The sequence below is a fragment of the Schistocerca americana genome, chromosome X, assembly GCF_021461395.2.
Source record: "Schistocerca americana isolate TAMUIC-IGC-003095 chromosome X, iqSchAmer2.1, whole genome shotgun sequence".
NCBI classification, from domain to species: domain Eukaryota; kingdom Metazoa; phylum Arthropoda; class Insecta; order Orthoptera; family Acrididae; genus Schistocerca; species Schistocerca americana.
In genome coordinates, this window is record NC_060130.1 from 133,028,290 (window position 1) to 133,052,340 (window position 24,051).

The window sequence follows — 24,051 nt, forward strand, 5'->3', positions numbered from 1 at the left end:
ATCCACTTTGGAATTGCGGGACTGTTGACCTCACTGTTTGGTCCCATAATCCCTCTCAATCAATCAATCAGCTGTGCAGAAAACTGAACTACCTTTAGAAAGTATGAGTGGAATAAAGAGCAGAAGAATTATCTTGATTCCACTTGTTCCCTCATGGCAGGAATGGATTAAAGGAAAGTTGATATCATCCAATTGTACCAACAGATTTACTGTCAGGCTAGAATAATAGGAGTTGATGCACATTTTTGAAGCCATGATTATATTTTTTATGCCATATCTGTTGTGGAGTTCTTTAGAACTAAGCAAAATTTAGATGTGGTTTTAAGAATGTGTCAGGGAGAATATTGATTGAAAATAATCACCTTAATATGTGGAATATGTGAAGATCAAATGCATACTGTCAAAGTGCATGTTCAGACCTTATTGGCATGGTTAAGAATATGGGTGCTCCTAAGTGGTTTGTTACCTTGAGGTGTAGTGATCTGAATTGGGTTGATTTACAGAAAGCACCTGTAATTGCTGCAGGAAAATCCAAGTGATTGGTAGATGAACAGCCTGTGACTTTGAGTTGACAATTTGGGATACATGTTAATGCTTTCATGAGATTTTTGTAGAACAGTGATAAAGATGTAGAAGGAAGGCATACAGATTACAGGCAGAGGATTGAGTTTCAGAATTGTGAAAGTCCATAGTTACATATGTTATAATGCATTGAAAATGAACCAAATTTTTACACTCCAAAAGGCAGATATTTGGTCAGCGGGAGTGTTTCATGTTCTTTATGCAATGAAAATGATGAGTTAAATGGGCTCAAATACACTCTCAAACAACAACATGCTATAAGAACGGGCGTTATCATCACTGTAGATTTAATTTTCCAAGACCAGTAAGCGACAGACTGGTTTTGTTAGGGCCAGACAGAACTTTGTGTACGAATGGACAATTTTGTATGTTGAGAAGAAATCCTGAAGAACAGTACATAAAAAATTACATTCCACAGATACTGAAATTGGGGAAAGCGAATATGGACATAGAGTCCTGTAGAAAAGTGACAGCTGTATCTTCCTATATCTCCAAATATACAGGGTTATTACAAATGATTGAAGCGATTTCACAGCTCTACAATAACTTTATTATTTGAGACATTTTCACAATGCTTTGCACACACATACAAAAACTCAAAAACTTTTTTAGGCATTCACAAATGTTCGATATGTGCCCCTTTAGTGATTCGGCAGACATCAAGCCAATAATCAAGTTCCTCCCACACTTGGCGCAGCATGTCCCCATCAATGAGTTCGAAAGCATTGTTGATGCGAGCTCGCAGTTCTGGCACGTTTCTTGGTAGAGGAGGTTTAAACACTGAATCTTTCACATAACCCCACAGAAAGAAATCGCATGGGGTTAAGCCGGCAGAGCGTGGAGGCCATGACATGAATTGCTGATCATGATCTCCACCACGACCGATCCATCGGTTTTCTAATCTCCTGTTTAAGAAATGCCGAACAACATGATGGAAGTGCGGTGGAGCACCATCCTGTTGAAAGATGAAGTCAGCGCTGTCGGCCTCCAGTTGTGGCATGAGCCAATTTTCCAGCATGTCCAGATACACGTGTCCTGTAATGTTTTTTTCGCAGAAGAAAAAGGGGCCGTAAGCTTTAAACCGTGAGATTGCACAAAACACGTTAACTTTTGGTGAATTGCGAATTTGCTGCACAAATGCGTGAGGATTCTCTACCGCCCAGATTCGCACATTGTGTCTGTTCACTTCACCATTAAGAAAAAATGTTGCTTCGTCACTGAAAACAAGTTTTGCACTGAACGCATCCTCTTCCATGAGCTGTTGCAACCGCGCCGAAAATTCAAAGCGTTTGACTTTGTCATTGGGTGTCAGGGCTTGTAGCAATTGTAAACGGTAAGGCTTCTGCTTTAGCCTTTTCCGTAAGATTTTCCAAACCGTCGGCTGTGGTACATTTAGCTCCCTGCTTGCTTTATTCATCGACTTCTGCGGGCTACGCGTGAAACTTGCCCGCACGTGTTCAACCGTTTCTTCGCTCACTGCAGGCCGACCCGTTGATTTCCCATTACAGAGGCATCCAGAAGCTTTAAACTGCGCATACCATCGCCGAATGGAGTTAGCAGTTGGTGCCTCTTTGTTGAACTTCGTCCTGAAGTGTCGTTGCACTGTTATGACTGACTGATGTGAGTGCATTTCAAGCACGACATACTCTTTCTCGGCTCCTGTCACCATTTTGTCTCACTGTGCTCTCGAGCGCTCCGGCGGCAGAAACCTGAAGTGTGGCTTCAGACGAACAAAACTTTGAGTTTTTCTACGTATCTGTAGTGTGTCGTGACCATATGTCAATGAATGGAGCTACAGTGAATTTATGAAATCGCTTCAATAATTTGTAATAGCCCTGTACATCTAAACATGAGCCCGAAGATGTAGGTAAAGTGCTGAAAGATGCTGCTAGTAGAGTGCGAGCCAGTCATGGGGATGTTGGTAGGCAGTTGTTTGCCATTTCTATGGCGATTTTAAAGCATTGTAGAGTATCAATGTGTGAATGTGTATACAGATTATGCCATCTGAAATTGAGAGACAGTTCATGAAAAGTAGTTTTCAACAACACATGATGACCTCAGGAGCGATACAGAATTGTACGGTGTCACAGTGAGCAAGGTGAAACTTATCAAAACAATTTGACAGGTATATTCAAAGCCAACTAATCTAGAGCACCTCAGTTTGGTAGAATTATGAACAGTCTTATTGAAATGATAGCGATGAAGACAATGACAACGTAGGAGCTTATGAAGAACTAGAAGAGGGTGCTGAAACTGGACCAGCAACCATCAGATCTCTAGATGGAAACATTGTGAGACAATGAAGAAAGCCTGTGATTCTGAGGATCCATTATTACACCGTAAATGGGAGATAGGGGATGCTATTTTTATAGCTATCTTGTTGTGTGTGTGCTGTTTTTCAGATAAAAGCAATTTGCTAGTGGGCTATGATACATGCAAAGAAGCTTTTATGGCACTTTGAGATCAATTATATCCATTTCGTGGAGATTCTGTTGAATAGTTTCAACACTGAATACAAAGATCCAGCCAAACCTGCAGCATTTAATGATTGTTAATTGATATGACCCAAAAGTGGCTGATGTTGCATCGAAGTAAGAGATGATGGAGAAGAAATGCATATCAGTATCACAGATGAAGAATTTCATGTCATGCTCAGCAGCATGAATATAGAACAAAAATATTTTTTGATGATGATACACAACAAATTTGATGTGAACGGACAAGTCAACCTAACACAAATGTTCCTTTGAAATTATCCATGACAGGATGAGCTGGCAGCGGAAGATCTTCTGTGGTGAAAATTGTAGTACATCATATTCATCCATGTTATGCTCCAGCAGAAAAACCATTCATAATGCATTTGCTTTAGGCATTGAGAAAGGCAGAGCAGCAGTCTATAGGAAGATGACAGGAGAGCAGCTGGAGGATATCAGAAGACAATTCTGTCACATTCGTTGGTTTGTAGTAGGTGAAACATCTGTGGCTTCTTATGAAGTTTCATGATCTATTCATCTCCGTTTACAAGAAATAAAAAACTGTCAAAACATTTTTGGTGGGGTAAATATCTGTTTTCAGAGATATTACGCAGTTGTTGACTGTTAAGGGCAGTTGATGCTTCAGGCAATCAATTATATTTCAAAGTGAGCTGCATTTGTGGCATTACTTTAGGCTTTGTGAGTTACAAACCAACATCCAATAACAGAATGATAGCCAATTTATAGACCTTCTTAATAATTGTAGAGTAGGTGAGTTGCGTATTGAGCAGTAAGAGATTTTGCTTGAAAGAAGGCTTGTATCTGTGGCTGGTGATTTTTGCCAACAGTTGAGCTGTACTTATTTTTCCCCCCACATGGAAACTAGTTAATGGCCATAATGACAAAATGATGGAACTACTGGCCAATATAGTGAAAATTTATACATTAAATGCTCTCACTGAATCCAAAGAACCTGCCACTTATTATCAAAAACCCATTCAAGCTTCTATTCCACAAGACCGAAACTGTACAGGAGGATTGCTAAATTCAATAAAAATTGCAATCAGTGCTAGAGTCACGTTTCGAATGAATTTGAAGGTTTCAGAAGGGTTGGTGAGTGGTAGCATGGGTATTGTTAAAAAATGGAATGGAATGGATTTCACAGAGATCAATTGGAAGAATGGGAACTACTGAATAAGATATTTATAGAATTTGATGACAAATCGATTGGAGGGAGTTTTAAAGACAAAAATGGATGGATTACAATTCAGCCACAAAGTTTGTCATTTTATGGTCCGAGAGGTATGACAACATTGGAAGAATAATGTTTCCCAAATTTTAAGTTGGGCTGTTACTGTCCATAAATTGCAAGGGGCTGATACGGAGAAAGTTGTCATTTATGTAGACGAAAGTACTTTTGGAAAAGGCAAAAGGCCAAGCATACGTGGCCTTAAGTTGTGTAAAAAGCTTGCAAGGTGTTGCTATGTCAAAGAAAGCTGTTCAATAATCCTCATGACAGATTGGCCTTAGCAGAATTGCAAAGACTGAGAAGCAGCACTGCAATAGTTTAATTTTTTACTAAGTGTTTTACTTTATATAATAAAGATATTTTTATGTTTAGAATACTTTGCTATTCTCACGTGAAACTACTACTAGTAATAAAATGCGTTAAATACTCTCATCGTATTTTACCATTGTTTTGTTTTTATGTAGTCTTTACCACAATACCCCATCCATGACATACTGTATTCATTATTTAAAAATATTTTTATATTTAGAATACTTCACAGTTCTCACTTGTAGCTACTATTTGTAATTAAAATGCCTTAAACACTATCAACTTATTTTTACCGTTGTCACTTACACAATTTCTGTGTTTTTCGCTTTAATTAATGCATATATTCATTCATGATGTTATAATATATATTTAGCTAATTTAGGTAACACAGCAATAAGCAGTGATGATAACTCTAAATCAAGTTGGAAGAAATAGACTGCCATTTCGTTTTCTTGGAAGAGGCTGCCTAAACTGTTAGGGCAAAATCATTTGATTTAGTACATCATTGTAGACCTCAGAAAGAACTACATAAAAGCTTTTTCTTGTACTGGTGAGCCACAGTAATTCTTTTTCTGCTTTGTAGGTGCTGAAATGGGTGACTTCAAAAGACAAAAATCATATTCATTGGTCAACTGTAAAACATAAACATATGTTTTTGCAGGCTGTTATTTATATCTTTTTGAGCTCTACAATTTGGTACTACATAACTTGATGAAGCTCTTATGTATTACATAGTGTATATCAAGAGAGTGTGCTGACGGAAAACATTTTTTACTTTGTGTAGCTGATGAAATTTAAATGCCTGAACAGACTGTCATGGAACATAGTTAAGAACCATTATGATTAAACCAAATTTCAAGTAAAAAAAAAACCTGCATTAAAATCGGACCTTTCATTTGGAAGCTGTGATGCCACAGACAGATACACAGATACGCATGTTAAATATTTAACACCCCTTGCATTGGGAGTTAAGATACGCACAGAACAAGGTTGACTGGTGAATACAGGACCTGGCTATCTTTTTATTGTTCCTTATTGATTTAGTTACCATATTGAACTATACTATTCCTATCATTTCAAAATGAAAACAAAAACAAATTAACGCACTAGGAAAATATTCATTTGCTGATCCCAAATATGATGGTGGAAAATGCTCAGTTTTCAGTTGTCTATTAATCCCATCATTTTTCAGTCAATTGTGCATCATGAACGTTTGGGGTTATCACAAAAGTGGGGGAGTGTTGAGCCGGAACATCTGGGAGTCTTTCATTTTAGATTGTATGTAAGTGACCTGCCAAATATGAGCTGAATCAGTTGGCTGTGTCAGAGGCTCTTATTATGGTAACACTAATGGAACTAACAGCTGATGTCGACCTACCCTGTTTTATGTATTGCATTATAAGAATCACAGTTAACTGATGACCACCCCCCCCCCCCCCAAAAATGCAAAAAATAATCAGTTTAGGAAAAACTGCATGAATGTAAGATGTTCATTAAGTGGTGTTTGTACATGGATATGATCTACCACCTATAGAGAGTAGATAACAGTGAACAGCATGTTGGTCCTTGTAAGGAGCCAGTTGGTAGGCATACAGCCCAGACTCTCAAATAACAGTGAACCAAGAGAAGTGCATCAGTGAGATAGTGCAAGACACAGTGAACTTAATTATTCAAGCAGTGAACAATGCAGTACCATTATTGTAGATGCAAGTCAGTTGCATGGTGCTGTATAGTAATAGCTGAAATCATCAAAGAGAGAAGAGGATTATGACAATAAAAGACACACCCCTTCATTACTACCCTAATGTCAATGAAATGTCTGAGATTGAAGGCATGTGATGTAACTAAACTAAGAAAATAGGATGTTGAGAATACTATATTACTTCAGAAAACACACATACACCAGCTTCTCAAGTGTTAGCTAAACTATGAAATATCAATGGTCACTCTTTTTTCAGCAGGCATCCCTGGAAATTTTAGTAAGTCATTTGTACTAACCCTTTCAATGCTGCTAAACTCCTAGTTACATATTACACAGAAATGTCAGTGTCAGTCGGGCTGAAAAATGTTGTAACTGATAAAAAGTGATCCCTGTGGAGGTTCATTTCCAAAAGATGTGGAGAGACAACGCAAAGAAAAACTATTTTAGTTCCTTCCGTGAAGGGCAAAGGTATGACGTAGGAGAGGTGGGTGTTGGCAGGGCGAGTGTTGGACAGCATGAGAGTGATGTGCTCCTGCATGGTCTCCTGTGTAAGCATGCCTGTGGTCTTCCTTCATTTGCAAAAGGCATACGACACAACATGAAGAGAGCGTGTCTTGGCCATAGTATATGAGTGGGGTTTCCGAGACAGCCTGTTCATTTCTAAGAATATTTTTCGTGTCAAAAAAGCTGTGTCAGCACGAGCTCTTTGTAATCAACAAGTACAAGAAAACATGGTACCACAGAGTAAGTTGTTTTGAGGACCACCATCTTTGCATTCAGAATAACTCAGTAACCATTGCTTGACGTTGTGTATCATTAGCATTGTGTGTTGATGAATTTTGTTTAATTTGGAAATTTGTGGTAAGTCTTATGGGATCAAACTGCTGAGGTCATTGGTCCCTAAGCTTATGCACTACTTAATCGTTCAAAATCCATTTATTCACTCTTTTAGAATTATGTCTGTCCACCCCCACCATAAATTATACTCAAGCACTCACCTCCCAGAAGTAGCAGATAAGTTTTGTTTTCAGGGCTACTCTTCGATAACAAATTGACATGGTTATTACATACAAAGCAGCTTAAGACAACATGCATTCAGAAATTACACTGATTTTAACTCAGTTGGACTATGGTTACATTACATATGGGTCAGAATTTATGGAACTTTGGAAACAGCACCTGATGCAGCAGAATCAACTGATCCAATTGTAGCAGCAGCAAGAAGCGCAACAGAAGCAGCTGCTCCAGTTACTGAAGTGGTAACTATAGATTTGGGTGACCACACTGTCAGTCAGCCCTGTTTGCTAGTATTGAAGAATCTGATAAGTATTGGGCACATTATCTGCAACATTTTCTACTTCGCTGTAAAGTGGTATCATGTATCCATTTCATCAGAATGCCTTACTTCTTCCTGCCAGTAACAAGTTATATGAACTACTGTAGTCCAGAACTAATGCTCATTAGTAGAACTAAATAGCTTCTCATATTCTGTAATCTGTGATTCACTAATTAATCATAATGACCAGCAAACTCGCATAATAGCCTCTAGGATAAAATTTAACCAGTGTAGCAAGTGCTCTGGTCTGTCGTATGTGACCTGGCCTGCAATCTTACTGGGTTTATCTCCTCGGTTAATTTCACCTGCAAACAGTGGGACAAATCCTATGCTGAATCATTTATTAAAAATGTGATTGTTCAGTTAGCTCCTGTTTGAAAAGTATGGTCAAAATTGCTGCTGTTATGCAATTTTTGTTTCGGCAAGTGTTGCACTTAGCTCAATCATTTGAAATTACTTTCTCTGCACAGTAAGTTTTTGAGAAGAGCATTAGGGTACTTGCCGTGTCTGGTGGTAGATGTAATCAACAGTCAGCAGGTGAACAAACTACACCTTCCTTTCCTCAGAGCCCACCATTGTGCAGTATCCTGACAATGTGTGGTAGGTTAAGACATAATTTAGTTTTGGGTATGCCCTACACTTTGTTGGACAGTGCTTCCAAACCTGATTTTTCAAGGTATGGCTGGCCCTCAGCTTGAGAGACAGCTAATAAATGTACCACTTCTCCCACAATGTTGTCAACATACCCTAATGCATCACATAGGTGTAAGTTAAGTCCAAAATGCTACAATAAACATGTGCAGTGTCACTCCCCACACCATGATGCCAGGTGTTTCTCCTTAAGAAGTCTGACACCTATCTTCCATGTGTCGTAGTATGACGCCAGAATAGGTACAACTGCGCTTACCTGAAATTAAACTATTGAAACTGTGTGGTGTTCTATGAGACTGATTGAAAGTAGTTACCTTATCCATAGTTTTTGTCTCTTTATTTCAGATTTGTCAATGGGAGGAAGAAAGTCAGCAGTCAGCAGCCTGCGTGGGGTAAAGAAAAGCAACACAACTGTACAGGGTGGTAAGTTCATTTTCTGAGTATGTATCTGTTTAGAAGTCTTCAGTGTTGTTCCATTTTGCAAAAATCAACAAAATACTTATTCTTTCTTGTATAACATGCTGTTATCAGCAGATTTTCCATGGAGGTGACTGAAGCTTTCACATTAATACACAATGTGATTCTACTTTTCACGAATCTCTATTGTTATTACCATTTCTAATAGGACTGCTGTCAGCGTATTTATATCATCTTTGTCCAGATTTTATTTCTTTATTTTTTTTTGTTTATTTCCAATTGTGTGACTGCCAAAGTACACAAAGATTACTATGTTTGTTCATAAGGTAAATATTTTTTCATTTTTTGTTGCAGCATGTTTATGCAGTAGTAAAATGAAATGGAAGAGAAATTCCAGTTTTCTGATAGCTGGAATGGTTGGGCAACTGGTAGAAGATAGAACTGGTCATAAAGTGTAAATTAACTTCTGTACAGGGTTGCTGAAAGACTTGCATCAGGCTGTTGCGCCACATGAAATATTATTATTATTGTTATTATTATTATTATTATTATTATTATTATTACTGGGTTATTAAATGCAGGGTGAAAGGAACTGAATTGTGCAGTCATGTAGGTTGCTAAAATATATAGTGAACATAATTTGACAGTGACAGAATGCACATTGTTGGTATAAAAGCTAGGAAGTGGGAGATGATAGGCTGAAGAATGAAGGACATTTCCAAGAATAGGGTTCTTGCAGGGAAGGGTCTGAACACAACAAAGTTAATTTCTCTGAATTTGTGTGTGTGTGTGTGTGTGTGTGTGTGTGTCAAAGGCAGCATTATATTCTGTCTCTTTCATTCCATCTTTTAGCTATCTGTCATTTCTTTGCTATTTCTTTTTGCAACTTCAGTTTTTCTTGTGTGCTTTCAAAGTGCTACTTTTATTGATGTAGGAAAAGAATAATGGTGACAAAGTTGCTTAAATTCTCTATCTTTAATTTGTTTCTTGTCCTTTCCTTTATTGTAATTCAGCGAGTTCAGTTTTGTGCCATGTTCCGTGCAGTATAACTATAAAAAATGAGTTTCATTTTTCTAGCTAATGCTATATGATATCCCATTTCTTTTGTCTTCTAACTTTTGTTATGTTTTATTACTTTTTGTATCAGTGGAATTGTTCTCTGTTACAGCTCAGACTAAAATATTTGATGCAGTCTTTTAACTTGAGAAGAAAATGCTGGTGGCATACAAGGTAATAGTTGTGATAATGACCCAAAGTGACCAAGCAATATTTCAGCATTGGTTTTAGGGGTGGTTCTCTCTCTCTCTCTCTCTCTCTCTCTCTCTCTCTCTCTCTCTCTCTCTCTCTCTCTCTCTGTGTGTGTGTGTGCTGTTCTGTATAATACTGGGTTAGTGATACGTGTCTTACAATAAGAGACCACAAACTAAAAGGAAATAACCTGAGAAACAAGTGGAGTGATAAAAGGAAACAGCGTGGTGAACAAAATGAATGAATGAATAATAGCTTAGATGAGCACAATGACAAAAATTTTGTGCTGAGAAGCATTAAAAAAAAGAAGCAGATGTGGGCAAAAGACCTAAGATTGATTAATGGAAGCAGATAAGGCAGCTGGAAAAGGATGTGAAACAAATCCCATATTCCATTATAAACTGATGATAAAATAGCAGGGTAAAATTGAAAATATTCTGTTGTGGATGGGTATGTTTTATATACATTATAAACTGTGTATTCATTGTTATTTATGCATCTCATCTTGAATGTACACATCCTCTCTGTTTTACAGCAGTATTTATGCCATTTTTGTGTCTGCTTTCATCATAAACTAACAGTAAGTAGTGTCTCTTTAGCATTCTATTCTAAATTGTAGTTTTGTAGAGCATAGGGATAAACTCGTGAATAGGCTGTTGCAGACATCAAGACTGTTGTTGAAGTGGCAGTAAAGAAGAACTGAATATGTTGTGAGGGTACTCTGGCTGAATAATCTAGACAGCATAGCTGTTCACATTTAACTTTCAGCAAAACTGCAATACCTGTGATCAAGTATTTAATGCTTAAAATCTAAATTCATTTAGGACTCTTTCTTCATATTTTAATCCTTGGAATACATCTAGTCATCTGCATTTTAAAGAGCCCCAGAAAATTAAAACCAGTGATGTCCCTCTAGGTCTGTCTATGGAAGATGACCGTATTGTTCAGATACTAGGTGGTTTTCTGAGTTTACATAAATACCTATTAAGCATGTCATCTTAAAAACTGGGAGACAGACAGCTTGATTTATTACTTAGATTCATGAAACTTAACATGCACTGAAGATATATGATGTGGTGTGTCGAAAATTACTTTAGGATTGATGCTTCGGCAGGAGCATATGGAGGCTCGGAACAGAGTTGCAGCGTGCCGCACTGATCACAAGCGTAATCTTACATTTCATTCAAGTTGCTCAAACGGGCAAACTATTCACTTTATAAATACAGAAATTGAATCAGTGTGTTCTGAAAGAGCTATGCTATGTTTTTGTTGTTTTATCAGGGACAAAAAAATTATTAAAATAATATTAGGACGGTTTATGAAAGTGCATTTTTTCATGACGTTACTCAATTTTCTACATGCAGGAAACTTTTTTGTTATTGAAGTTGGTGAATACATAATGGAAATGGAATCTTAAGAAGACATCATATTTTCATATGTTTGAAACAAGTATTGTGCTAGAGATCTCTAATGAGAGATAATTTGAGTTAAATATGGAACACAGTGGTCCGCTCAGGCGTCAACTACTAATCGGGCATCGGTACAGTTTCGAAACAAGAAACAGATTGGTATAGGTTTGTAACAAAACCGTTATTAATTTTTCTGATCTGCCTACTTAATTCTAAAGCAATTAAAAATAAGATTAAGCATGTTTATCACAGTAGAAAACATATCTTAAATAGGCCAACCCTTATTGTTGAGAAAGAACAAAAGCGATGCAAATAACAGGGCCTCTGTATTACAGGACTTGTGTCGTAAATAGTAAGATTTATTTTGTGTGATGCATACTGAATTTCTGTGATGAACTTCCTTTGAAATTAATTGCTGTTAAGTCTTTCTTATTGAAATTTCAAAAATCTGCCTGTGCTCCAATTCTTCGAAGATAATGGAAAAACTCCACCGATGTTTCTCTCATTGCTGTGATGGATTCCTGAAGTGTCACTGTCACTGTTATCATGTAATGAAATTATCATCCCCTCCACTGAATTTTTGAAAGAGCTTCATAATGCCACGCCCTTTCCATGATGCTCTGCATATGTTTCACAGCTTTCTTCCAGCCTTTGGTGATGGTGTTCCTGACAGCTTCTCTTGGGAGTGTGTCAACTGCAGAGAGGGTAAATTTACTGTTATTCATCACAATGTAGCCTTTAATTTGAGCCTGTATTATTTCTATTGGGTTGAAATGGCAATGGTAAGCTGGCAGCCTAACAACTGTATGCCCATAATTTTTTTTTTGTGAATTCTTCAGTGGCTTCTGTAGAGAGATTTTTTTCCGTAAGTTCCACCTTTTTTAAGGTCATCACTTACATTGACATTATGATGCTGAAGTGAATCGATCATTTCCTCCTTTCAGTTTGCCATGGTAAGTGCCTTGTCAACAACAACTGATTGGTGAGGAGCATTATCGGGTACAATTGTTGATTGTTTTCCAAGATTCAGTATTAGTGAATATTCAAACCACTTTATAAATGTAACATGGTTCATTCCTTCATGATGACCTCATGTTTTCCTTGATCTAAAAAGCAGGAGACTGTTTGGGAGAAAACCCTTCAAGGTGTCTGTGTGACGAAGAAAAGTCTGCCATTCTTGCCAGAAGGCATTGCCATTGTTCCTTTAGCTGTGTCGCCTGTCCATCTGTTTCATGATGCCCCCTTAAAAATCGGCATCACCATGCAGCTATATCCTCCTTCTCCATCAACAGCTTATGGCTACAGAAGTGTCCATAGTGATAGCCAAGGTTGTTTAAAACTGTGGACAAGGATGTGCGACTGCCTTGAAAATGTCTTGATTCTGTAAGTGTGACTAGCAACTTCCTGAGCATTAGATGTTTCTTCCTGCGTTAATCGTATACAAGATGACAAATCGCATCCTCTGTAAATGAATCGATGTTGGTAACCCGTTGTCCATATAACGCTTTTTTCCCAGGGATGTTAACTTCTGATGATTCTTTAGCTTCCTTTTCTTTGTTGAACATTTCCTTCCCAACCTTTTCTCTTGACTGCCATTTTATGAGAATTCCCTGACCGGGAGAATGACATTGAACATTTCACTTATAACTTTTGATGAACTTCCCGCTGACATCATTGAGTACCACACAAAGAGTAATGGCAGCAGTGAATAACGGCAGCAATGATTAATGGTAACAACTTCTACAACTGTAAAAACGAATATGCAGAAAGTCACAGGGTGCAACGATCATGCAGGACAGCAAGCTGGCTGCAACTGAAGCACGCTGCAAACAGGAAGTTTTGTTTGGGGTAAAGGTTTGACAACTTCAGGGATTTGCTGCAGCTGCAGGTAGTGTGGGTGGAAAGTGATTTGGCCTGCCATATGGTTCCTCCCTCCCCCCTCTTCCCTCCCCCTCACACCTTCCCTCCCCCCCACCTATTCCTCCCCCTCACACCTTCCCCCCCCCCCCCCCACCTATAACTCCCCCTCAGACCTTCCCCCCCCCCCCCACCCCCACCTACAACATCTGTCCTCTCTGTCAATCCTAAAATAATTTTGAAAAGACTATAGTCAACAAATATTTTAATTTTATGATAAATTCATGAAAGTTACTCATTTAAAAAACCACTCAAAAGTGTTTAGTTTTCAATAACTGTAAGCAAACTAATGTAGGCGTCAACCATACTTCACAGTATGTCAACAATATTTTATTATTTATTTATTTAACCTGATGTGATTAGGGCTGTAAGCCCCAACATCTACTTCCACATTTACATTTACATACATGTACATACACTGCAGGCCTTCATACGGTGCATAGCAGAGGGTATCCCGTACTACTACTGGTCATTTCATTTCTTCCTCTCGGAAATAGAACGAGGAAAAAGCAGCTACCAATATACCTCCTTATGTGCCCTAATTTCTCGTATCTTATCTTCGTGGTTCTTACATGAAATGTATGTTGGCAGCAGTGAAAATATTCTGCAGTCAGCTTCAAATCCTGATTCTTTAAATTTTTGCATTAGTGTTCCTCGAAAAGAACGTCATTTTCCCTCCAGGGATTCCTGTTTGAGTTCTGTAGCATCACTGTAACACTTGCATGTTGTTCAAACCTACTGGGAACAAATCAAGCTGCCTGCCTCTGAATTGCTTTGATGCCTTGCTTTAAAGTGACCTGGTACAGAGTCAAACATTCAAGCAGTACTCAAGAATAGGTCACACCAGTGTTCTGTATGTAGTCTCCTTTGCCCAATGAACCGAAGTTGACTTTTCATCTTCCCTACCACAATCCTCACTTGTTAATTCCATTTCATATTGATTTTGCGATGTTACACCAAGATATTTAAATGATGTGACTGTATTAAGCAAGACAATAATAACGCTTTGTCTGAACATTATGGGTTTATTGTTCCTACTCTACCACACTGACTTAAATTTTTCTACATTTAGAGTTAGCTACCATTCATCACACAAACTAGAAATATTACCTAAGCTATCTTGTATCCTCCTACAGTCACTCAACTTCAACACCTTATCTTACACTACAGCATCATCAGCAAACAAACACACTGCTGCACAATGTCTTACATTAGACCAGGGTTCCACACATACAGTATGTATTACATCATAGTTACCTAAGAAATTATAGTTTTAATATGACAACTAGTATTGTTGTGTACCACTCAGTACACAACGGTAAGGAGAGGTGGGCTGCAGAGTGGTGCAGCAACTGCTGTCTTAGGAAAGATGGACAGGAGCAGAAAGGATTAGCGAAAAAGTTAACACAGGAAACAGAAGATTTATGTAACTTGTGTTCTTCTAAGCATGCAAAGACTCATTACAAATGATGCAGCAAGAAAACAGAGCCCAGTTCTCAATGTCAACAAGGAAGAGGCTCTCTACTTCAGCATGATTGATGGTGTCAGAGCTGTAACTAGGCGGCATCTTCATAACCTCACGTAGCAAAGAGGCTCGAAGTGTCAGTGGGTCATGTGGCTGCTGTCGACTGTCCTATATCGCGATGGCAGGGGGTGCTTGTGGCACATAGCCGCTTGGGGCGTGGTTCAGCAGGCGTGCTCCGTAGGGTCTGCCATATCCCATACGGCCGCACTATCAGTTTCTGATGGAAACTTGCAGTTCTGTTGCAGCTTTACCACCCATATAGTGGTATTGATATGTGATACCACATTCCTCCCCTCACCCAGACCTCCTCACCATTGTCATGTAGTGTAGATGAGTGAACAGTGATTTGGGGGATGGGGGTGGGGGGGCTGGATGCAAGTGGCAATGAGGTGATTGGAGCCGAGACTGAGGCAGTTCCTGAGCTGCTGCTCATGCCTCAAGCCTGCCTGGGAACAGCAGCTGAAAAACAGGGCATAGTGTGCACACCCACATCCAGAGGCGGAGCAGAAAATGAAGACAGAGGTACCTTGATGTCTGCAGTGGTACTCGAGATGGCATGTGGGACAGATCCTGGGAGGAGGGCCCATCACCCGATGACGGTGGCTGTCAAGATGGCGGCACCTGTGAAAGGACATCGGCTTCCATCAGCTGCAGGACACGACCAATGGCGAGGGGCCCACAGGACCCAGATGCAGCAAGAGCTGCTGCATCCAGGCAGGCATGGAATCTGGAAGCACAAAGCCTGCAGCAGTATCCCACAGTTCACTTGGATGAATCTGATTCTCATGGCATCTCAGCAATCCTCTCTGTCTGTGCACGAGAAACATAGAACGTCATCTCTGGACTCGCATTCGGGAGGATGACGGTTCAATCCCACATCCAACCATCCTGATTTAAGTTTTCCGTGATTTCCCTAAATCGCTCCAGGCAAATGCCAGGATGGTTCCTTTGAAAGGGCACAGCCGAGTTCCTTCCCCGTCCTTCCCTAATCCGAAGAGACCGATGCCCTTGCTGTCTGGTCTCCTCCCCCAAACAATCCAATCCAATCCATAGAACGTCCGAGAAAACATACAATAGTACGTCGCTCCCAGCATCTCCTTCTGCCATACGGTCTGTAAAAGACCAAATCATTTGTGTGATACTTTGCTTGTCTGGGCCGAGTGGGTGCCACCCTCCAGGACAGGTGCAGCAACTGAAGCAAGGTGCAGTGACACTGTCCATTTAACAACTCTGCTAGTGATGGTCTGTCATGTGGCTCGGAGCGATAGAAACACAATAATAGCAGCAGAGCTTGATCCTGTGTGTGGGAGGCATGAATTTCGTCCATCTATTGCTTAAATGTTCATACAAAGCATTCAACTTCACTGTTGGATTGCGGATTGAATGGTGCACTCTTGATGCTGGCAGCACTGCAAAACTGTTCATACTCAGTGGGAACAAACTGAGGTCCATTGTCAGTCACAATCACTACAGGCAAACCCTCGAGGCAAAAGATTGACAACTAGGCCTGGGTTGTGGAATGAGCCATAGTAGAGTGCATAGGAACCACAAAGGGAAGTTTGCTTAAAGCATCAACAATGATGAGCCAACATATATTCCCGGAAGGACCTATGAAAACCAAATGCAGTCATTGCCAAGGTGCTTGAGGTTTGGGCCATGCAGAGAACTACTGAGGTGGAGTTGACTGATGTTCAGCACAGGCTTGGCACTGAAAAGTCATTGTTCAGTTTGTGCATCCAGACTGTGCCACTGCAATGATGTCATGATAACTGCTTGGTGTGAACAATGCCCCAGTGACCTTGGTGTAGCAAATGAAGCACATCAGGTTGTATGTTGTTGTGTTGTGATTGCATTGGATGAACACCTTGGCTATTGAGGACATGTCCTAAGTACTTGTGTTCAGTCTGAAAAAGACACACATTTGTCTGTTACATTTGAGACCAGCTGCAGACAACACTTGAAACAGAATGCGAAGATTGACAATGGGTTCATCAGGAGTGCAGCTGAGATGACAGTGTCATCCAAATAATTCTAGCGAAAAGTAACTTTTTGCAGTCAGCTGCTCTAGAAAGTGCTGAAAAATGATTGGTGGGAAGCACTGCCTAATGGAAATCTCAAAAATTTGAAAAGACTCAGACGAGTATTAATGACAAAAACTTATTGCGACTGCTCAGTCAGAGGGGACGCCCACTGACTGGCAGTAATGGGTGCTACAACCGTACTGCCTTGCAAAGCAGTAAGTTCCTGAGCCACCTGTTCTCGGAAAGCATGAGGTATGAGACGAGCTCCAACAAAACGTGTCTATGCTTTGTCCTTCATAGTGACATGGGAAACAAAATGGCTTTGTGTACACCCTCAGAAAACAAATCCTGAAATTCTACTCATAACTTAGCAACAATGCCCGAGGATCAAAGGGAGAAACAGTAAGTACATTGTCCTAAATCCTTAAACCAAAAAAATCAAAGAGTATAGACCAAATATATTAGTGCTGACATGGGTGGAAAGCACAGTAAATGTCACTGTGTTCATCAAATTTTGCAAAGTTGTAAGAAGCCTACAAGTGCGTAAGACAGGAACATCCTGGCTTTTATATATCATCTGTGTATGGTGTGATGTGCACAACGTAGGTGTGCCAAGCACATAATTAGTGCTATGGTTGAGCAAAGTCACTGAAGCTCCAGTGTCCAGTTGCAAACTGCCTGACTTCCCTGCAATAATGAGAGACACGAAAAGTTTTTTGTCCTCATGTAGGCTATTGCAGTGTTGTTATGCTCTAAAGATAATGTAGGGCTTTGGAAATTCACTACACTCTGTTTGTGCCCTAGATTTGCGTGAAGGAGTAGCAGAAGAGGGTGCCTCACATTTCTGTAAGCAGACTGACTGTAGATGGCCCTGTTTCCTGCAAAAAAACAGCAAGTCACTTCACATGAGGGGCAAGATCGGCAGTCATGTGCCATATTACAGTGAGGGCATGACTTCACACTTTGTGCTGGATGTGACACATGTTAAGGCTAGCACTGTGGCTGTTACTGGCTGGGCCACTGTGTGTGAGCTGGTTGTGAGGTCTGTTTGTAATGGCTATCTACAAAACAAACAGGCAGTACCCCTAAACTGTCTGCTGCACTTTTGCAGGAATGCTGATAGTCTAGAATTGGCAGAATCTGTTCCTGAATTTGAGAGTCAGCGATATTGTGTGTGTCATGGTGTCATGAACCATTGTATCACTGTAATATTTGACACAGTCACATTTGAATCTTCACTGTCTAGTAAAGCCTTGCAGTTCAGTCATCCGCTGACAGTGTGTCTGTCCTTGTTGTTTACATAACCTAAGGAATTTGTAACGTGCATCCGCCACTTGAATCCTGTCTTCTGTAAGCACCTTCTGGGCACAAACAGGAAAAAGGCTAGCGCAAAGCCTCTTGTCACTCCCACCTTGGCCAAGAAATGAGAGTGTTGGTCAGTACCTTGTATGTGATGCACTGTGATGTGCGTGTAGAACTGTGCAAGGTATTCTGTCCAGTCTTACCTCGTCTCATCAAACTAACGAAATGGCGGTGCATATGCAGGCGGTGGCGTTGCCATTGAGTCCAGTGTCTTGTGTGAGGTCATCACTTCAAGTAGCTGCACCTTTTGTTGACTCTTGAGACTGAATAAACTCAGTTAGATCAACAGCAGGCAGTGCAAAAGGCGAATTCGGCCAAGTAGGGATATTAACTGAGCGACACGCAGAATAACAAGCAAATAAGCACAGAGAAAGCAGAAAGGAATGCAAAAGCAGCAGCCATGGAACCTAGAATATGAAGAGTGCAAGCAAGGCAAACACTGGGGACAGAAGACAAGCAACAACGGCAGAAAATAACCAAAAAAGACAACAGAATGGGAAAAAGTGAACTTCAAGACTGGAAAATGGTCACGTATAGGCAGCATGACTTGTCGCCAGGCATGTTGTCTACAACTTCATACACAATGGTAAATAGAGGTGTGCTACAGTACCTTGCTGTCGTCATAGGAAAGCTGGGCAGGAGCAGAAATGATTAGTGAATAAGTTAACACAATAAACAAAAGATTTATGCAACTTGTATTTGTTCAAGCATATATAGACTCATTACAAATGATGCAGCAAGAGAGTGTCCAGCTCTCGCTGTCAACAAGGAAGAGGATTGGTACAGAGCTGCTGGAGGCATGGCTCAGAGGGTGTGCTGCATTGGGTCTGCTGTATTCTGCATGATTGCTGTCGGTGTCAGACAGAAACTTTCAGTTCCATTGCCAACTTTGACACCTGTGGGGTGGTGTCGATATGTGATACCACAACTATTAAAATGGTGTGTGTGTGTCTGAAGTGGCAATGTGAGTAAATTATACTAACTATGAACTAAAGAAATTAATGCTGGCATTACTTGTACTACTGCAGCTAAGGCCAGTATTGACAGTAGGGCTTTGAGGTGACGATCTCCTTCTTTCAGAGTAATGGATGTCTTCCTAAGAACATAGTGAAATTACGGGATAAAAGCACTTCTCTGCACACATGGCACACTGAAATTTTACCCTCAGGGGGCCCAGCATTTAGTTGGTGGGTACGGGCTTGGCGACCCCGGGGTCCGTGAGCTGGGGACTGGGAAGCGCCACCAGTCCTCAATACCATAAGCTCTGAGCGTGCTTAAACGACCACCGTAAGGCGCAATGGTGGAATTTTGTATGGTACAGAGCCGGGGATCTTGGCTTAACTGCCTGGGTTGCGAGGATGGTATAAACCTCTATAGAAACCCCCCCCCCCCCCCCCGGTTGTATTAGGCTTACCCAGGCAAGCGGGGCTCTGCCTGGGTGGACATTCCTTTCCCTAGCTGCTCGTGGGAAAGAAATACGAATAGTGCACAAGCACGAGTCTCTAAGAAAGGAAAGTTCAATGCTTTAAAGTATGACACCCAATCGTTCCCATTCCTGCTCACACCAGGGGAGGAACGGCGGTCTAAATTACCTGGTGAGACGTATTCTCCTTGATTTCTGGTTTGCAGCCGAACAGATGGGGACTCATTTCTGACCGCCAAGCCTCAGTTTTTTGTGGAAAATTTAGAGGACAAGTTTGGAGAAGTTGAGGGCATGTCTAAAATGAGGTCTGGAGCAGTCCTTGTACAGACAGCATCCCCAGCACAGTCACGGGCATTGCTTGCTTGTGACAAGCTCGGTGATGTTGCAGTCTCCATTACGCCTCATAAGAGCCTCAATATGGTTCAGGGACTTATTTTTCGTTGTGACCTGTTGTTGCAGTCTGATGACGAGCTCTGTACAAATCTGGAACACTGCGGTGTCCACTTTGTACGACGTGTCTTCAGAGGATCTAAAGATAGTAGGGTCGCCACCGGGGCCTTCATCTTCTTTTGAGGGTGACACCCTGCCGGAGAAGGTCAAGGTGGTGATATATCGATGTGATGGTAAGCCTTACGTCCCTCCTCCCATACACTGCTTTCAGTGCTGGAGGTTTGGGCATATGTCATCGAGATGTGATGTCAACCCTACCTGTCGGGATTGTGGAATTGCCTCCCACCCCAATGTCCCATGTTCGCCACCCCCGTTTGTGTCAACTGCGGACAGAAACATTCACCTTGCTCGTCAGACTGCACAGTTTATCAAAAACAATGGAAGATTATGGAGTATAAGACCTTGGACAGGCTCACTTACACAGAGGGCAAGTACGACCAACTTCACCCTGTGCACATTTAATCGACGTATGCTGCAGCAGCTTTGATGTCGCCATCCCTGGTGATGAGCCCCGAAGCTCAGCCACATTTTGTAGGCCCTCCAGCCCGGCCGTTATTCCTGCCCCCCTCTGGTAGTTGGGGGAACGCCCTCTTCTGTTGCTCCCCTGTTTTCAACATAGGAGTAACAACCCCTCCTTCTTTGGGGACTTCCGTCCCCACCTCTGAGCCAGAGAAGTGCCCACCTCCTCCGGCTCCCCTCGCTCGGAAGGGATCGCTTGGTGCCCTCCCTTCCACGGTTACTGCCCCTCCAGATGTCAGCCAGTGGCTGAAGAAGCCACCACCTGAGGGCCGTAGGGCTTCCAGGTCTTCCTCGGTCCATGAGACTGGGTCGGAAAAGCCCACTCAGCCTGATAAACCAAAGGACAAACGGGACCCTACCAAAAAGAAGGAAAAGCAAAAGGAGGAGGTCATAGAGACAGAAAAGGAGTTCACCACTGCACCTGAAGATGATGTGGTGCATCTAGCGGCCACTCAGGAGCTACACGTTGCTCGACCCGCAGCTCCTATGGAAGTTGATGAGGCTACTTCGCTATTGGTGGTGGCGAGCGCTTCTAAGGCGTGACCTATCCCCCCACCCCCCTGTTCTTTCATGTCTTCACAGTCAGATACCATTATCCTTCAATGGAATTGCCATGGTTTTTTCCACCACCTTGCTGATTTGAAACAGCTTTTGTGCCGCTTCCCTGCCGCTTGTCTGGCCCTACAGGAAACCTGGGTTCCTCTTCAGCAGACCCCCTCCATCTGTGGCTACCAGGGTTACTATAAGAACCACATAGAATACGACAGGGTGTCTGGTGGTGTCTGTGTTTATGTTATTGCCACTGTTCCTAGTGCCCCAGTGCCAATTCACATGGCTCTCGAGGCTGTGGCTGTTAGAATCCGGGCAGGAATGGATCTTACTATCTGTTCCCTATACCTTCACTCGGATGAGGTTGTCCCTCTTGCTGACCCCTAGCTGTCTTGTTCGCCCAGCTCCCCCCACCATTCCTCCTTTTGGGGGATTTTAATGCCTACCACCCTTTATGGGGTGGGTGCTACGGTCGCAGGTTCGAATCCTGCCTCGGGCATGGATGTGTGTGATGTCCTTAGGTTAGTTAGGTTTAAGTAGTTCTAAGTTCTAGGGGACTGATGACCACAGTAGTTAAGTCCCATAGTGCTCAGAGCCATTATGGGCTGGGGACCAGATCTCGGGCCAGGGTAGGAACGTTGAGGCTCTCTTGGCACAGCAGGACATTTGCCTTCTTAACACGCGCCATTAAAGAGCAGGCTGAGCGTACACAGTTGTTGTTTCGCACGCACCGTTGGGAACTATACAACACCCTGTTTAGTGAATGGGAGTTCCAAAGTGCCCTTACAGCTTGCCCCGATGCCTCTCCAGGTCCAGACCGAATTCACAACCAGTTTCATCTCCATCTCTCGGCACACTGTCAGGGTGAATTACTCATCCTGTTTAACTGCATATGGACGAAGGGCGTTTTCCTAACTCGTTGGCTGGATAGCGTTACCATCCCGGTGCTGAAACCTGGTGCAGATTCGCTGGTGGTTGATAGCTATCGCCCTATCAGCCTTACCAACGTTATGTGCAAACTCCTGGAAAGGGTGGTGAGTTGGCGGCTCATGTGGATCCTCGAAGCTTGGGGCCTCCTGGCCCAGCAACAGGGGGGCTTCCGTCAGGGCTGCTCAGCGATCAACAATTTAGTCTCGCTAGAGTCGGCTATTCGTACAGCTTTTACTCGGCGAGAATATCTATTTGCTGTTTTCTTTGATCTTCGGAAGGCATATGATACCACCTGGCGCCATCATATCCTTGCTACGCTGCACGAATGGGGCTTTCGGGGTCCATTTCATATTTTTCTATGGAATTTTCCCTCCAATCGCTCCTTTCGGGTTAGAGTTGGCACTTATTTTAGCTCTTCTCATATTCAGGAGAACGGTGTCCTGCAGGGCTCGGTTCTCAGTGTTCCCCTCTTTTTGGTGGCGATTAATGGTCTTGCGGCTGTGGTGGGGCCATCAGTCTGTTCCTCTCTATATGCCAATGACTTTTGTCTTTATTATAGTTCCCCAAGCATCAGTGTCTCTGAACGGCGGCTGCAGGGAGCTATCCGTAAGGCACATTTTTGGGCATCCAACCGTGGTTTTCAGTTCTCAGCCTCTAAGACCCGAGTGATGCATTTCTGTTGTCGTCGAACGGTCGAACGGTCCATCTCCATCCAGAGCTCTACCTTGCCAATGAACTCCTTTGTATTGAGGAGACATCGCTTTCTTGGCATGCTGTTTGATGCTCAGCTCACTTGGACCTCTCATCTTTGTGAGCTTAAACAACGGTGCTGGTGGCACCTCAACATACTTCGCTGCTTCAGCCACACAGTTTGGGGGGCTGCACGAACAACCCTCCTACAGCTAAGACCTTAGTCCAGTCCCGTCTCAACCACGGGAGCATGGTGTATGACTCAGCAGCACCTTCAACGTTGCAGATCCTCAAGGCGATTCTCCATTGTGGCGTCACACTGGCAACAGGTGCCTTCTACACTAGTCCGGTGACTAGCCTTCTTGTAGAAGCTGGAATCCCTCCCCTACGATTCTGCTGACAACAGTTGCTTGCGTCATACATCCCCCCACGTCCACACCTCGCCCAACCACCCAAACCGCAGGCTCCTTTTTCCATTGTCTGCACTCCCCTCCCCACGACGGCGGCCTAGGTCGGGTCTCCCGATCGCAGTCCGCATTTGTTCCCTTCTCTTCTCACTAGAGCCCTTTCCACTTCCTCCATCCTTCCGGCCCTCTTCCTCTACCCCCTTGGTCCCTCCCTCACTTGAGGCTTTGCTTGGATTTGTCCTGCGACTCCAAGTCCTCCGTTCCACCTGCCAGTCTTCGTCAACAATTGATGGCTCTTGCCTCGTTTCGTGGTGTAGATGTAGTCTACACCGATGGTTCTGTGGTCGATGGGCACACTCCGTTTGCTTTCATCCACAGCGACTACGTTGAGCAGCATTCCCTGCCTTGTGGGAGCAGTGTTTTCACTGCCGAGCTGGTTGCTCTTTATTGTGCACTCAATTCCCTTTCCTCCTGCCCTGGGGAGTCAATTGTTCTCTGCCTTCTCTGAATTGGACATACGCGGTTGACCCACAGCTATCGCCTTCGCTGTGGGAACCTGCCCAAGTGTCTCTGTGATGCAGGGCTGACAGGGGTCTATCTTCTGATGGACTGCACCCTTTTAGCCCCCTTGCGGCTGTCCTTTAATTTACCAGCTGCACTTCCTTTAATACTAGGTGATGATGCCTCTATAGCTGCCTCAGTTTTACGTTTTATCCGTGCAGCTGGGTTTTATCACTCACTCTAGTGTGGGCGCTCTCGCATTATTTCTCAGGCTACACCCACTCCAGCGACTTTTAATTGTGACGTGGATACCAAAATAGTGTCTTTTATGGTAACAAGTTGTGTTGGTACCTCTATCAATGCTTTACAGCTGGATGTTC

At 42.3% G+C, this 24,051-nt stretch overlaps 1 protein-coding gene across 2 annotated transcripts in view; it reads left to right on the plus strand.

The window, feature by feature from the left end:
- The window catches only part of LOC124556817 (transmembrane protein 183-like), a 269,512-nt gene that overhangs the window by 112,071 nt on the left and 133,390 nt on the right, over positions 1-24,051 (plus strand). For both annotated transcript variants that reach the window (XR_006968701.1, XM_047130833.1), the window contains exon 4: positions 8,649-8,726. Coding sequence is in view for 1 of the 2 variants with exons in the window: in XM_047130833.1 (XP_046986789.1) it covers positions 8,649-8,726 (78 nt within the window). In the remaining variant the exon portion in view is untranslated. The remainder of the gene's footprint in view (positions 1-8,648; positions 8,727-24,051) is intronic.